Genomic DNA, 17,556 nt, shown 5'->3' on the forward strand with positions numbered 1-17,556 from the left:
ATGTTACACGGCAGCTTTTTTTACGATTATGTATGCAAAAAGTATTCCAAAAGAATTTTACGTGTCACCTCCTAAAAATCTTCTTGAGGGATATAAAAATATATCTGCCAACTTTGGTGCTTTGGACCTGTCGGTCACGATCTTGCCTAAAATTTGATCTAAATCACGAGTTGATTTAGACCCCTACAGTCTAGTCCTACACATCTGCAGAGCGCGCCAACGTTTGCGCGGACAGCATGTGGACAGTTCATCAGCCGTGTGAGAATTGGGTATATTTTGTGACTTCGACTTCAATTCAATGCAGTGTGTAGCCATAGTCGTTGATATCAACGGCCGTCTCGGACATCGGTACGCGCCATTATAATATTGGCAGCAGCAAGTCGTTAGGGGGCGTTTCGTTTTAGTACATGGATCGACATGATGGCGGATAAACAGTGACAGACGGCGACAATATTCCATCAATAAATCCTGCTTTTCCCTCATTTAGATGCTACATCCCCTGCGTTATTATGTATTTAGTTTTCTTGGTCGTATGAGGAACTGATTTGGAGCCATAAAATTGGTAAGCTGTGCTTGTGATTAACCGAACTAGGCCTAGTTGAGTATTGAGTTAAGTTGTTTGTGTGAATCGAATGGAATTGGAATGAAATGAATGAAAATTGAAATTTGATCAAACATGGACGAAGCATTTACTGAGAAAACACTTTTTCATACCAGCCTCATCATGGGGTTTTGTGCACAGGGTGTCAAGTGATCTCCAGGCATTATTGGAAGGCCTTTTTTTTTTTTAAAGAAGGCTATTCTCACACTACTCACTATAGTCATGCTACTTGCTAGTCACAGAAATTAGAAATGTTTCTCACTCAGCATGCTCAGTCCCAGATTCATGTCTTTTCAACTTTCTTGCAGTTGCAGTAATGACTGACCTTCATTGACATAATGGAAAAATGTTGCAACCTGACACCACTTTTTGCTTCACATAGGCTTATCATCGCCATGATTAACATGAAGGTCATTCATTGCAAAAATGATGATGAGACATGAATCTGGGACTGAGAAACATTTCAAATTTTGTTAGGAAATAGGCCTACATAGCATTTTTTCGTGACTCTCCATAGACTTTGTGCACAATTGCGGATGTGGCATCAGGTTGCAACATTTTTTTCTGAGATAATTAATACTAAAATAGGCATAAACCGACAACCGTGCGGTCATGGCGAGGCCCGCGATTGGATTTGTGCACAGCGCATTTACCAGTTCGTTCTTGCCGGCTGCGCTGGCTGATGGCGCATGATGTCACTAATGCGGAAGCGGAATACCCGACGACTGTTGAGGTTTACCACTCGCATCATAGCTGCGATACTGGACGGCAACCAAAGTTTGCCGGTTATCGTGCATGAAACAGTCGTCGGGTAATCCGCTTCCACGTGACATCATGCGCCATCAGCCAGCGCAGCCACCAGACTAATGACACTGAATGAAGAGGTCAGTCTTTGTAGTTGGACCATGGTTGGACATGTACCAGTCTAGTCTTTAGCCTTTTTTTGAAAGCACTTGACTTCCCTCTCATGTGCAAATTATTGAAGAAATGTCTCCTTTAAAAATTGAATTGAGTCTGCAATCTTGGTTGGTGAAATACTGAGGACTTTTTTGTTGCCCAATGGAATTTTTGGAGAAATTTGCTGGCTAAAGAGTGAGTAAAGTTGGCATGATTTCGTTTTGCGTGTTTCAGAGCACCCCAGGTCCAAGTCAGACAATTTTTGACTCTCAATACTGTGTACGAGAGTGCCAAAACTTAAGGTATTGAAAACATGCAATACAACTTACAAGAAAATAGACTGGCTTCTGAAACAACCAGTCCAACAACTTTTCAGTACTGCATCAAAAAACTGTCAACTGACTGTGCCAAAAAAAAAAGCATTTAGGATGTCGGGTACAAGGTTACTATTTCTATGTCTTACCACTCGACCACTCGGGTGGTCGAGTGGTAAGACATCTGCACTAGAAAGCAGGAGGTCGTGGGTTCGAGTCCCACCCGAGTGATTTTTCCAACTTTCACTCGGGAGGTAACACACTGAGTATAGGCCTACAGTGTTTAAAAAACGTCGGTGAAGGGCAAAACCTAATTTGATTTATATCACCCCGACGCAAAAATTCAATCTTATTTCTATGTAGTTATTAGGCACCAGACTAATGACAAGGAATAAAGCTGTCAGTCTTGTCAAACAGTTGGACCATGGATGGACATGTAGAAGTCTAGCCTTTAGCCTTATTTTGAAATCACTTGACTTCCCTCTCATGTGCAAGCCACTGCCAAATATTGAAGCAAAGTCTCCTTAAAAAAAATAATTGAGTTTTCAAACTTAGTTGGTGAAATACTGAGGAACTTTTCTTTGCCCAATGACAGTTTTGGAGAAATTTGCTGGCTAAAGAGGGAGTAAAGTTGGCCTGATCTTCTTTTGCATCGTTTTGAGCACTATAAGGTCCCAGTCTGATGCATGTACAATGTACGTGTACATGTAAATGATTTATTTAACTTATGAATTGCACGAGTGCATCAAAATGTTTACATACAGGTGCGTACATTTTGTATACATTGCTTTACCAAATAATGTCGCAGGTTATAAATATTTGTTAAAGCACACAAAAATAATGTGAACAAGTTGAATGAATTGTAAGTGTGGCTCTTTAAAGTTTGGTCTTGAAAACTTTGGGGTTTAAAGTGTAAATCTTACAAATAACAGAAAATACGGTATATAAAGGTCATTGACCTCTGAAAGGTCACCAGGGGTCATTTGTTTGTGTCGTCACATCTCAGATCATTATTTGCATGGCCTGAAGACTGCATGTACATGTATGACGTAGACTTGGGTCATAGAAAAGTGGTGTTTTCAAGAACAGCTGTTATAAATAGATACATGTACATGTAAAGGTCATTGACCTCTCAAATATAAAGTCCACATCGGAAAACTTTCTTTCTGTCATGAAGAACCAACATGCGAAGTTTCATTGCTTTAGTCACAAAGTGCACAATTGTATCAGATACTTGACCTTAACAGCCCCACATGTAGTATGTCATCTATTATGCGTGAACAGATTCGCTGATTAATTAGGCAAGACCCCGCCTCTTGACCTCCTAGATTTTAACCAATCAGCGGGCGCTTTCTATATCGGGTCTTCGGTCATTCACCATTTGCGCGTCATAGACAATGGATAAAAAATAAAAGTGTCACGCGCTCTGTATCAGGTTACGCGATATCGCGCCCGGCTGTTGTATTACAAAACACTGCATTCAAATTGACCGATCAAACCATTTAGTCCTGATTTAGGAATGAAACAACGTCACGATTTAGTAAAGTCGACTCCGATTGGCTGGCCCGCGGCTTGCTATCTGCATGTCTAGACATATCAGACGTTATACAGGAGACTTGCTCCGTGGATAACGGGTGATACTACCCCATCACAGGAACACGAAACAAACGTGTGTCTACATGTACATGTTTGTTTCTTGTTCCTACATATGTAGATCTGTCATTTGCCTCTGACAGGCATGCAACTTTTCCTCGGATCAGCTGATTTCCTCTTTTTTCACTTCCCATGTGTGCCATTGAAAACAGAAAAACAGTGTACAAAGTCTTTGACAACTTTGAATTTCCTCTTTTTGTACAACTTCCCAGTTGCATGCCTGCTCTGAAGAAGTCCTTGCTAAAGCCCCCGTCTCATAGTAGCGAATAGAGCTAACTTATGCCTAGCGTACAGATTTTTGTGTGTGAAATAATAGGCCTCTCTAATTTTTTGATTTGCATTTATTCCAGGTTAATCCAGTCAGTACGCAGTTTGCAGTGCTAATTTGTTATTCTTGTTCATGTAAAACAATAAAGACGAAGCTCATTTGCACAGTGATTGCTGCTACGTGCGTGTACTATGCAGAGCATTTCCTGTTATAAATTTCTACTGATACATGTCATATAACAATTGGCATTGACATGCACAGTGAACTTATTACAGCTTGTTAAATTCAGCTTTCACTTTCTCTATAGATATACATGTAGTCTGGAACCCTGGGCTTTGACTGAAGTTTGGCTGAGAGTTGATATGAATGACTCATTGGAATTGGACCAATGGCCTGGACCCCAGGAAAAAAAAAGAGGAAAGAAAAAACAAAACATTGTTATAATCTTGCACAGGATATCCGAGGTATTTGTCACTCACACATCCTATCGTGGGTTAGCAGGGGAACTGATTGGATGGGTGAGTTATCAATGTACATGTACATGTACATGTGTGGTTCAGGTTGTATGAGTACAATACATGTACATACGTACTTATACATGTACATGTGTACATGTACAGGTTTAATTGTTTGCAGTTTACTTACAGGAAAGTACATGTACATGTACTGGTACATATGTGCATGTACATGTACTTTGTACTGTACTGTAGTTGACTCACTAAAATTTGGCATGATCGATTAATGGCAGTTTTGGCTCTGTTGAATACGTACAGTACATTTAGCTTATAAATACACATGTAGTACTATTCATGTACATGTCATTCCAGTGTATGCAAACTGATACATTAACATTGTACCACCTTTACATTTTTAAGTTTATTGTGTGTGAATTCATGTGCACAGGCTGCAATACATTGTACATGCAGGGTATATAATATGCAATAAATATACATGATTATTTCCATTGGTACATATATGTATGTAAGCCCATAAGCAGGTGTGCTATACATACATACACATAATGTACATGTGTTGCGAACCATCAGTAGGGGCCTACATGTACATCAATCTCCTACAAACAATTGGTTTTCATCAATCAATGATTTTGACCAGAATTGGCTGATTTACATGTAATTTAGCCCATATGCAATGTATTATACATTGTGGGATCCAGGTTCTAGTAGCTATGTAGTCTTCAGAATTTATAATAAATGGATATTTTTTGGGGGTGGGCGATGTAATGCAAGATTGATAATTTGATTGTCAAATTTGGAAAGTACATTCATAAAGGTAAGTTTCATGTATACTTGAACTCTGACATATCTGATGCTGTATTTTATCAGTTTAAATTAAAACTGCACTTATGACTTAAGCCTTATGGCCGTGTACAAAGATCAGAACCATGCATAATTACGATTGAGGTGAAACATACATACATGTACAGTATGTACATGGATTTGACCAAATGCATAATGCTATAAGAGAAGTTGAGGGTAGCAATAGATGTTATTAGAATTTGTCATGGTACATAATGTACATTGTATGTAAATGTATGTATACACGTACATTGGCTAAAAATCTAACCCCCTAGTGCTTCCTCAGGACTACCCTGCTAAATCCAACAGAGTCCAACCGGACTTTCCTGTTCAATCCACTGTGCCTCATTTTCAGTTGTCTGCTGAATCCAACGGAGTCCAACAATGCGTTATAATGTGGTTCAGTTGCCTGTTAATTGAATCCAACATTTTGCATTAGGAATGTACACAAGGGGTTAACTGCTCAATCCAACAGGCTCCATCGGGTATGTGACCTAGTAAGATCCTGTTGAGCAGGGTTCAGTGGAAGTTATGAACAGAATATTTTGGGGAAAAAATGACTTTGTCATGACATTCAAAATATATTGTCTGTTTTTTGTCAGTAAGAAATTTGTGTATGGTTTTGTATAAAGTGACATCATGATATAACGTCATTATATTTTTTTTCAGGAAAAATGCATACTAATGAGGTCCACACATGTACATGTACATCAAGCTTTAAGGGATTGAACTCTCGTTAATCCCCTATCCCTACAAGTCATCGTCTAGTGATTGCCACCATGGCCACAAGCACCTCATCAGCATGTCGCGAGCTCATGGAGCTGGCCCGGCACCTCAAGCAGGAGCACCTCTTTGTCTTGTCCGAGAAACAGCTCTTGGTCCAGCTTCACGAGGAGGTCACCCAGCTGGCGGACAAGCTCTTCCGGGTGTCCTGGATTACGCAGCAGCAGCGCCAGACCCTCAACAGCCTGACACTGACCAGGGTGGAAGCCCCGCCAAACTACTGCTGCCACCGGGCCAACGCTTTGGAGAAGTGCTCCTTCGTCGACAGCTACAAGCATCTGGGCTTCCAGGTAGGGATGTGGCTTTTACTCATTATCCTGTAACTTGTAAGTCACTGAAGTGCCTGAAACCGCCCAAGCACTCTATAATTTTATTTGATTCTTCAATGAATAAACACAATGTAATACAATGTACACATGTAGTGCAGCTAGGTGTTAATAGGTAAAAATGTAAAAAAGAAAGTTCTGCTTAGAAATTTTCCCAAATGGTACCAAAGTTGCAAAAGTGAGACCTTGTATTCACCCTAACCCCCTAGGTTCTTTTTGCTATGAACCATCTCAATCCTCCAAAATCCTCAAAAATTCTGCACTCGTGTTCAAATGTACAAATGTAAGATGCCCAGTGCCTCAATCCTTCACAATCCTCCAACAGTCCTGTCTCTCAAAATGCATGTCCTCCATCCTCCAAAACCCTCCTCTTCTTCAAACACCATTTATCCTCAATCCTCCAAAATCAACCGGTACTAAATGTCCACATGCCCTCAATGCTCCACAATCCTCCAAAATTGTATATTGCATTCAGCCTTAATCCTCCAGAATTCTCCAAAACTACCCGGAGGACTTTGGAGGAATGAGGAGGGTTGACCCAATTTGTGGTCAAACTTTTAATGTATTCAAGATCAAGGATGTCCATAAACCTATTATTACCGTTAAAGTTACAATGTACACATTTTCTTCAGTACATACACGTATGTAAGTACTTGATCTAAGAAAATCAGTACTTGATTTAAGCAGCAGGTACTACATTGTATATCATTTGAGTTAATTCATTGAAAGTTTCTGCGATGGGGCCAAAATCAGTGTTTAGTGCCTCTCCTGCATGCAACACATACATATGTACGTGTACATTCATCCTGTTAAAGGGAATATACAACATTTGCAAACATCGAAAAATAAAACTACCAAGTTTTTATGAAACACCTACATGTAACTAGGATGTTGGTAAATGACAGTCTAAACAGCCTGTAAAATTATGGCACCTGGTGTCAAGTCGTTTTCAAGAATATGGTATTTTTGTATACATTTCCAAAGGTAGTCGGCCGACCACCATTGGAAAAACCTCACTGTTTTTCAACTACTGCTTCAAATTTACAATTTTTTTTTTTTCAGTCCAAATTTTGTTTTCTATTGGTTACATGTTCATGAACGGGTGCAGGCCAGCTAGACTGGTTAACTTACCTTACAATTTTCCGACATCTATAAATTGATCCATTTTATCTTTAGTGGAGTCAGGGAACCAGACTACTTATACCTTTTTGTTTTTCTTGGTTTTTCAAGCATTTTCGAACACAAAACTTCAAACATGTCAGTTAAACAATATTTGATCTATTAATTATACTAACCCCTCAAATTGTTCATTTCTGAAAATTACAGCAAAAGCCAATGATGTACATTCCCTTTAAGTGACATCCTCTGCTAAGTGTTTGTAAAACATTGTAGAGAAGGGTGTAAGTTTGACATAACTCACCTAATCGAATTCCCATCTTTACTTCCAGGACGCTCTGTATGGGGAGTTCCTTGGGTACCTGCGTGACAACCCAAGAGTCGTGGCCTTGTGTCTCGTCCTGGGGGAGAAGGAGCAAATGGAGATGACCAGGGGAGTGGTCCGCTCCGTCATGTCTGCAGTCTACGGCAATTGCATCGTGCAGGAGGACGAGCAGCAGGTCTTACATCTGCTTCAGTATCTCATGGAGCAACAGTTAGCTAGCGTGGACGATCCGCGACGGTTGATCAGACGCGGGACGTGTGCCATCAGCTATGCCTTCCGACTATTCACGGAAGGTCTCTTCTCAACCAGGCTGTACCTGACTGCAGCCCTCCACGAACCTATCATGTCTGTCCTAATGGACGACGATGTCCAGTTAGAGACCGATCCTCAGAAGGCTTTGGACCACTTCACCCCGGAGGAACGGGAACAGCGATTTGGCACTCCGGGAACGGAGGAGTACCGCCAGTGTCTGCAAGCTCACCTGGAGTCCATCATCACCCAGCAGGTGTCTATGTGTAATCGCTTCATCAACGGGCTGAGGAATAACACTTATTGCTTCCCGCAGAGCCTTGACTGGATCATCACCCAGCTCCACAAGATCCTCATCAAGTCTGGGCGGGTGGAGCCATCGGAGGTCAGAGCCACCTGCGCAGACCTCCTCATGAATTTCTTCATTTGTCCGGTGATTGTAAATCCGGAATCCTATGGCGTCATCACGGACATCATGATCAGCTCAACTGCTCGATTCAATCTCATGCAAGTGGGAGCAATTCTACAGGGTCTGGCTATGGAGACCAACAATGGCTCAACTACACCAGCACAGACCAATGATATCTACAGCAGGTTTCCAAAGGTATGTGATTGTATAGGAAAAGGCTTATTGAGTATAATAATTGTGTTAGGGGCTCAGCCTTTTGCTCTTTGTTTAAATCTTTTTACTTTGATCTTGAACAAGGTATAACTTAAGACCACAGATCTTGGCCTTGGTCTCAGACCTTTAGTCTGAAGGTCTGAGACAACAAGTCTTAGTCTTTGGCTCAGATGTTGGGTCCGGTCTCAAACTTTATTAGGTCTTGGTCTCAGTCTCATTCTCAGACACTTGGTTGTAGTCAAGGTCTCAGACCACAGGTCTTGCTCTCTGTCTTGGTTTCAGGCTTTGGGTATTGTTCTTAGTCTTATAACCCCAATAGCCATGGTCAAGGCTTAGACCACAGGCCTTTATCTCAGACTTTGGGTCATGGTCGCAGTCGCAGTATTGGACCCCTAGATCTTGATCAAGCTGTCGGGTCACAGGACATGGTCTCAGTCTTGGTCTCGGGCTCAGATGCTTGGTCTTGTCAAGATGACTTGCAACCTGTCTTGGTCTCGGTCTTATTCTCACAGTGTTGGTGTCGGCCTTAGACTGAATGTTGGTCTAGGTCTCAGAATACAAGTCTCATTGTCAGTCTCAGACTCAGATCTGGGGTCTCTAGGTCTTCATTTTGCCCTCCATCTTAAACCCTTGGCCTTTGTCTCAGTCTCAGACTTTTGGTCTTGGTCTCAGGCATTGATTTACACCCTCGTCTTGATCATGACTGCAGGTCTTGGTCTCTATCTCTGTCTCGGACTTTGCTTCTTGGCCTTAGACTCACTCTTGGTCTTTGATGTTTTGGGTTGTGGGCAAGGTCTTTAACCTCAGGACTCGAACCTTGATCAGCTGGACTGTATCACAGGGGTCTCACAAAACACGTCACAAATGTACAATACCTCTATTGATCACAGTTCAAATGTATTTAAGTCTTTATGTTCTCAATTTCCCATCTTAAAACATGCATGCTGTGTACATACATTAGATTTTCTTCGCAACCTGTACATGCAGGTCAGTATTAACCCTTACTCTCTGAGGGTAGTTTACTGCATGTCAGTTGGTTATGCCAATGCCCTCCAGCTGCAGTTTATTGGCAGATAGTTTGTCTTAACAGTGAAGGCTCCAATTGGCAGGAGTTGGAGGCCCTGGAGGGTGCCTGATACTGACCAGCTGGGGGCACTCACTTTGTTATCAGAGGACTCTCATTGTTCTCTGTGGCATGTATTGGAGTGCCTGTCCAGTTACCCTTGAAATGACATGGCAGATATTGGAGGGCCATGCAAAAAACATAGGAGATTTTCTTGAGGCACATATTGGCATGCGTTGGAGGGTCTAGTAGGGTAAGGGTTAAAGGTAATACAACATTTGCTTTTGCTGTAATTCTCAGAAATGAATGGATTAGGGGTTAGTATTTTATAGCAAATACATGTATCGTTACACTGACCTGTTTTGTGTTCATACATGTAGACTGCTTACGTACATGTACATGTAGATGATGGGGAAACCAAGACAAAAATGCTATACTTGTAGTCTGGTTCCCTGACCCTACTTCAAATGAAACGGGGCAATTTATGGTCGACAGGGAATTGTCAGGTCAGGGAACCAGACTAGCTGGCTTGTACCTGTACCCATTCACAGTGTACATGTAATAGATTGCAAATATAATCTGGACTAACCAAATTTGGTAAATTGGGGGCAGTATTTGAACCAAAAGTCATTTTTCCCCAACAATGGTTGGCCGACCATCGTTGGAAATTGATACAAAATCCCACTTTTTCTTTAAATGACAGCACACCAGGTGCCATGATTTCACAGGATGCTTGAGACTATTATTCACTTACAGTCAAGTAAGGTATTTCAGAATAATTTGGTAGTTTTGTTTTTTGATGTTTGCAAATGCTACATATTGCCTTTAAATTTGGCAGTGTACAAGAACCTTGTAAATCATATCAACAGAGCTACTGCATTGGTACTACATAGACAGTACAAACTGTGTGAGCGTTTAGTCATCAAGCACTGCTGGCAAAATGTAGTTTTCACCACCGAATCCCAGTACGACATAAACATCCGGTGAAAAGTTCCCCAGATCAACATTTATAAAAATAGGACAGTTTCTAATCATGACTCACTCTGTGCATGTGTGACATTCTGCTTACCCCTCCCCCTTCCCCCATGTGACTGAAGGGTTGTATGTCTTCATTCCTGGACACACTGATTGACAGCTTGAGCTCATCGGACACGCCCCCCGGCGTTAGTCAACTGCAAGGGATGACCAGGACCTGTGCGCTGATCACCGAGTCGGAGATACATACTATGGTGAGATTATGGTCACGTTTACAATTAATACAGGCTGAGTGAAAAAAAAAAACACCAAATGTTGGGACCATTGTTTTAGTGAAGTTCTGCATGTAGCACTTTCAAAATCTAGGATATGAAAGCCAAATTTATAAGCTTTCTTTTAGTACAAGAATCATTCCAATCACCCATGTACTTTTCAAGTTACAGAGTTTTAAACACAACCACCGTTTTAAAGTTCTGTCCACGGATCGCAAAAAAAGGTGTGCGTTCTTTATGCAAAACGAAAACAAATCACATACATGTACATGTACATCCTTATGTGATTTGTTTTCGTTTTGTTGAAAGAACACTGAACTTTTTGTGATCCGTGTTTAAAACTCAGTAACTTGAAAAGTACATAAGTGATTTGAATGATTCTTGTACTAAAAAAAAGCTTATGAATTGGGCTTTCATATCCTAGATTTTTGAAAGTGCTACATGCAGAACTTCACTAAAACAATGGTCCCAACATTTTGGTTTCGTTAATTTTTAATCACCCTGTATTGGGTTTTGCCCTTCAACATATTTTTATAAACACTGTATACTCAGTGTTGTCCCGGGTGATTGTGAGAAAAAAAATCAATTGGGTGGGACTCGAACCCACGACATCAGGACTGCGTACTAGTGCAGACATCTTACCACCCGACCACCGTGCTTGGGTCGGGTAGCTGGTTCGAATCTGAATTAGTAGCGGGTTCCGCAACCAAACTATTCACAAGGTGGAATTTGTATTGGGGTGATGTAAATTCAATGTATTGTCATAAACACTATATACATGTAGTCATTGTTGTTCCGAGTGATTTTGAGGAAAAATCACTCAGGTGGGACTCGAACTAGTGCAGACATCGTACCACTGGACATGCTGGACTACCGAGCTTTCTGGGGACGGCTGGCTTTTTGGTTCGAATATTTACAACATTGTTTGGAGCATTACATGTATGAATTTATTAACTTTCCTGCCACCCATTTTTAGAGTGTGATCAAATTACACAGTCTGACTGTGAACAGAGGTTTAACAATTTTTTTTTTTTCAAATAGAGGTCGAGAAGAGACACAGTTAATACACTGTATCATGCACTAAGTGGTAATTAATGCATACATACATGTACATATAATGTACATGTGCGTTTGTTTATGGTGTAAATCGCGGACGCACACGTGCAACATCATTGGTGAAATGTGTACAAAACCAATGAGAGCTGTTGCGAAAAGTTTAGAGTACGAACAAAAGAAAAGGGAAGAGAAACAAAGAAAAGCCTCGATTTACACCATAAACAAACGTGTATGGGTGTGTACATGTGTGTACCTTTATAAATGTATTCATATTTATGTGCTTATGTGAAATCCTTGAAATATTTTTATGACAAAACAAGAGCTTGCAAGGAGTTCAACTTGCAAGAGATTAATCTGATATGTTTTGAAATGATGATTTAAATTACCACTTTTTTCCTCTTTGTCTTCTTCTGTTTGACATCGTAGGTGTCATTCTTTCGCATGGTATCCACAGCCAACCCCAATGAATCCATGCTGAAGGAGCTGGATACCCTTTTGTCCAATCTTCCCCACACCTCTGCTTCCACGCCTGGGGCTAGCGTCACCCCTCAGATTGCCCTTTCACCCAAGGCCCCCAGCGGGCATGGGCCCATCGCCAAGAAGACAGGTAGTGTGATAAAAGGTGAAGTTTCATTTAGCTCCCATGAAAATTCATGTGTTAACAATGTTACGAGTACCAGGTAACAACTGCTGTTTTCAATATCTGTATCTGTTAGCTTCTGTACAAACGCCTGGTGTGGCTATCGCATACAGCCGCATACTGTTTGTATGAGGATAACTGCCAGAAACACCGTGGCAAACCCCTTCTCTTAGCGATAAGTGTTTGCTGGGTTCTTTTACGTGCATTATACAACACACGGGACCTACAGCTTTACGTCCCATCCGAAGGACGAAGCAATAGTGGTTAAGTGCCTTGCTCAAGGGCACAAGTGTCCGGGCCTGGGCTTGAACCCACGCCACTGTTTGCTCTGAAACACCAGAGCATGAGTCAAGTGTTCTTAACCGCTAGGCCATCTCACCCCATCTAAGACCTGGCAATTACATATGCGTGTACGTACACCTGGCACAAAAAAGAAACTAAGCAGTTATTATAATCATCATTGTTTGGACATTTCTCAGTGAACTTTCCGGTTCAATTTGATGCCTCACTTGGGAACACTGTGTAAGAAATAACGAGAGCGCAAGCACTGAAGCTCCTGAAACCCCAAAGCTAAAAGTTGCACTTAGCAAAATTTTCAATGGGCATTGCAAGACCAATTGAATGCGGAGCCTACATCATTGCATTCATTTACAGTATTTACTGCACATAAATATCCATCGCCACATATATCCATGGCTGCATGCAAGTTGTAACCGCAGCGCTTTGTGTTTGCAACTTTTGAACAGTGAGGAAGGTAGCTGCATGCATGGCGTAAATCTTGAAGTTTCAAAAATTCAAATATTCGGTCAAGTGCAGTTTGGAATAATCAGACACTAAATCATTCAAACGTGGATAGCCCTGCCTAATACTTTGCTGATAATAATGTTTGATGCATGAGCGGAACATAAACAGAGGGGAATTTGAACCCAACTTTATTTGTTGATCGGGAGCCTTCAGTACACATGTACAGGGTGGATAAAAAAGAAAAAAACGAAACCGACATATTGCTAATTGGAACAGAAGTAGGGCACATGTGAATCAAAGGGGATATTCAGTGAGGGTTGAATATTTTCTTTAAAATGACACCCTGATCATGTCCTTACATTCACGGTTTACTGAGCAGTGACCAAATTTATGAAAGGGTCTATTGAAAGAATTGCGCCACTTTTCATGGTGAAATCTCTTATTTTTTTATCCCACCTGCCTTGATTGGCAACCATAGCCTTTCACTCTGTGACAATTGACACCACAAAAACCACGATTGAAAAGAGGCGCAAGTCTCTAAATAGACCCTTTTATAAAATTGGTCACTGCTCAGTCAACTGTGAATGTAAGGACATGATCAGGGTGTCGTTTTAAAGAGGAGATTCAACCTTAACAGAGGATATCTCCCTTTGATTCACATGTGCCCTACTTCTGTTCCAATTAGCAATAATATCTCGGTTTCGTTTTTTTTATCCATCATGTACAATGCATTGCAGAAGGGAAATTTAAATGTCTGTAGTCCCGGTAATACAGCTTACAACTCCGTATCGGCTCCGTGAGCCAACCAAAGAGGGCGCGTTTTTACCACTTTCGAGAGCCCCTTGGACGGGACACTGTGTGTACTTACTGTACAGGTTTGCGCGCGAAGTAGGCACGTTTATTTATCCTGAATGTGCACAAAACTAAGCCATAGCGTCTTCGCGCGTGAGCATCATCAGGCGTCGTCGGCGTGCGAATACATCCAAATTTAACTGTGATGGTCTCCAAGACTACTACCCCGCCCTCAATAACTTTGGATCATTCATAATACGCAGTAAATGGACCGAGAACCAGTCTAGATCTCCCCCAACTCTCCTTTTCTGGCCGTCGAAGGGGGTACTTGTGCACGGAGCTCATTGTGACAAAAATAGTAGAGGAAACGTTGAGGAATATTTTGGAAGGGCTAGCTCGATTATAACTGGGCAGCTTGGAAGATTCAATGATTGTTACCAAGTTCATTTTGATTGTGTATCATCATGTACCCGTACTTGTAAGTCACAGTTGTATGTTCAAAGTGAAAATAGACCTGATGGTTACTCCTGTTTCAGGGTCGAAGAAATCCCACGGCAGTTCAGTAAAGACAAACCAAAACACCCAAGACGAGGATGAAGGGCTGGACACATCCTTGACGCCCGATACTCCACCGGTACCCCAACCAGAGGATGTGCTGGTGGTGACATTTGGGACCCAGGGAAATGAATGCCCTGGAATGCTCTCTGAGGCTAAGGTATTATGATGTTTACAATGTACATTCAAACTTGCAAACTTCAAAACTTGGTTTGCTTAACACTTTTGAAACTCTCAAATTCTTTGTCAAAAAATAATGTGATACCACAAAATAGACCCCCATTTCCAACATGTCTGTCGGTGTTCTCCAACATGTATAAATAACCTGGTGCCCCGCCAAGCTTTCTGAGGCACCGGCCAAGCTTCAAAAGCTGCGGCTAAGCTTAAAAAATTGCACGCCATGCTTAAAAAAAAAAGGAAAAAATAATAAAAAAGACAAACAAGTGGGACTACCCTTACCCTCCAGGGTATATTTTGGCCAGAAACTCTGCCGAAAGCAGTAACATTGAACATTTGTCAAACTGACAAGCCTGCCCATTGTAGCAACCAATCAGGTCAAAAGTCTGAAGGCCAAACTGCCACAGAGTCCCTGGTCACTGATGTGTTAAAAAAGATGATGCTGAGCCAGTATTGTACTTAATTGTTAGTGTTAGAAATGGTTTAAAAGCTGTTATCCTTACACAAATTACATGTTCATCTGCAAATAGCGCCCCCTAGCGCGGTAGCATAAAGAAATGTATGACTGCAAATAGCGCCCCTAACATAATTATAGCCGCCCCCCCCAGCCCCCCCCCCCAGCCCCCCCCCCCCCCCCCCCAGCCCCCCCCCCCCCCCCCTCCCCCCTGCTGTTTGACGGCGCACCGACCTTTAACTTTCAAAGTTGGAGAACACTGGTCTGTGAATTAACCCTTAAAACCCTCCCTCTATCAGGCTGGCAAATTCAACAGCGCAAGTCCAACAGTCAAAATAAATCAAGCGACTGTTTTTCACAGTTGAGTGCTCCCTGCCGTCGTAAAGCAGGATTGACTGGCTGTGATAGTTATGAAACCTGATATAGCCGTGCTTTGACTGCAGGAGATTGATAAGCCAGCTGTGCCTATCATTTGCTTGCTTTTTGTCTGTTGATGGAATTTGACTACTCACAGTGCCTATTGGGTATGATCTGACTGTTGGTGACTAGCCTGTGTAAAAGCCGTGGCAGGGGAACAGGATTGACTTTGTGACTGTCTGTTTTTAATTAACCAGCACATATCCTCAAAAATCCAACACAAGTGGCCGATTTCATGGAACAGCACAGCAATTGGTTATCAATGCAATGTATAATGCTTGGGACCGGTTCTCAGTTAATTTTTGCTTAGCACAAAAAGCGATGAGCTATTTTTTTTGGTTTACATTTCCACAAAATGTGTTCCTTGTTTGACACGATTATGCAAAAAATTGATCTTCATTGCATTTGCAATATTTTCCGCTTAGCATTTCCCTGAAATTTGGCCCTTGTTTGGCATGATTATGCAGAATATTCACCCTAAAGAACTCAACCCATCAACCCCCAACGGCATGTTTTGTTGGAATCTGTCAGGTTGGGTACAGTTTTTTACATTGGGTTGGCACACCTCCAGAATCGATGTCAGAAATATGTGTGTGCAGTTTCCCATATGGTGTTGGAATTTGCCAGGATGGGTATGGCTTCTAGTAAATCATGCTAGGGAGTTAGGATTAATTGATCTACATGCCGGTTTTCCTTCTGTGGTTATTTAATAATAATACTGTAAGCGCTGTGATTTAGTTTACTAATAAGAGCGTTCTTAAATGCTGATTATTATTATTATTATTTGATGGTTAGATTTTCATCAGCTTCAAACTTTTCTAGTTCTGAGATGTCGCCGTCAGAATGAAAAAAAAAGAAGGAACTCACCCAGATTCTTTTTTATATCCTGTGCAGGTGTTGAGTTCTAATCCCTCCCGCCCTAAGCCCAAAATCAGTCCCACGGCAGCCCAGAGCAGTCTGGCCGCCATCAGTGAACAGCCAGAGAAACAGCTACGATTCTCAGACGATGCCGATGCGTCGGCAAACAGTGACCATCTCATGGAAGCTATGTCTATAGGTGAGTATTGCCTACAAGGCTTTCCACTCGAGTTGCTGATGTACGTAGTGCATTTTTGGTGAAGAGGACGTGGGACACATACCATTAACCCTAACCGCTAACTCCCTAGGCCTTTTAGCTAGGATGTAGCCTCCATCCTGCAAAATCCTCCAACTGGCCTCCTGGGAAAAAAGCATATAGCCTCAATCCTGCAAATTCCTCCATTATTTCTTGAATATGGTCCGTGGAGGGGTGACCACTGCCTGAATCCTGCAAAATCCTGCGGCAGTGACTGTCAGTTTGTTGACCCTTGGCCAGTGACATCCTGGAGCAGTATGGAGGATTTCAAGCATAATCCAGGCCTATATTTCTGCATGGCTGAGCAAAAACAACTCGAGGTCCGGCCCAAGACCTTGACAAAGTGCATCCTACGAAATCAGTAACTCACTTTTGCCATGTAACCTCAATCCTCCTAATTCCTCCACTTTGGCAAAGAGGATTTTGAAGGATTCATGGCGGTTAGCGTTAAGTGACCACACTTCTTCACAGTACAACCAGCCCCAAGCATGTCCTAAATACATGCATACTTTGACTTTTACAATAACAACCATCTTGCACAAAGTGCAGCAGAATATCATGTACTTAGTAGCACCATGGATTTTGGACCTGGCGTGTACTTTTTAGGTGTTCAACTCATGTGCCGTGGTATTTGGTTCGAACACTGATGGGGAACATGGTGCTTACAAGTGTTCTTGGGCAAGACACTTTACTGCAATTGCCCCTCTCCACCCAGGAGTATCAATGGATACCTGTGCAGGTAGATACCAGATTGCACTGATCTCGAGCTGCTGCAGAAAGAAAAATAGTCCAATGGCCTGATGAACAGGGGTAATAATTGTGAAGCG

General features: G+C 41.9%; 1 protein-coding gene across 3 annotated transcripts in view; it reads left to right on the forward strand.

The window, feature by feature from the left end:
- The first annotated feature begins 374 nt into the window (after positions 1-374).
- Positions 375-17,556, forward strand: part of LOC119720230 (GTPase-activating protein and VPS9 domain-containing protein 1-like) — a 38,923-nt gene continuing 21,741 nt past the window's right edge. The window contains exons 1-7 of one of the 3 annotated variants that reach the window (XM_038189847.1): positions 375-562; positions 5,719-6,122; positions 7,607-8,452; positions 10,631-10,762; positions 12,263-12,458; positions 14,549-14,727; positions 16,510-16,672. In XM_038189847.1, the coding sequence (XP_038045775.1) occupies positions 5,829-6,122; positions 7,607-8,452; positions 10,631-10,762; positions 12,263-12,458; positions 14,549-14,727; positions 16,510-16,672 (1,810 nt within the window). In that variant the 5' untranslated portion in view covers positions 375-562; positions 5,719-5,828. The remainder of the gene's footprint in view (positions 563-5,718; positions 6,123-7,606; positions 8,453-10,630; positions 10,763-12,262; positions 12,459-14,548; positions 14,728-16,509; positions 16,673-17,556) is intronic. The other 2 variants (XM_038189845.1, XM_038189846.1) reach the window with 2 other exon arrangements.

Source organism: Patiria miniata, unplaced genomic scaffold (genome assembly GCF_015706575.1).
Source record: "Patiria miniata isolate m_02_andy unplaced genomic scaffold, ASM1570657v1 HiC_scaffold_9, whole genome shotgun sequence".
NCBI classification, from domain to species: domain Eukaryota; kingdom Metazoa; phylum Echinodermata; class Asteroidea; order Valvatida; family Asterinidae; genus Patiria; species Patiria miniata.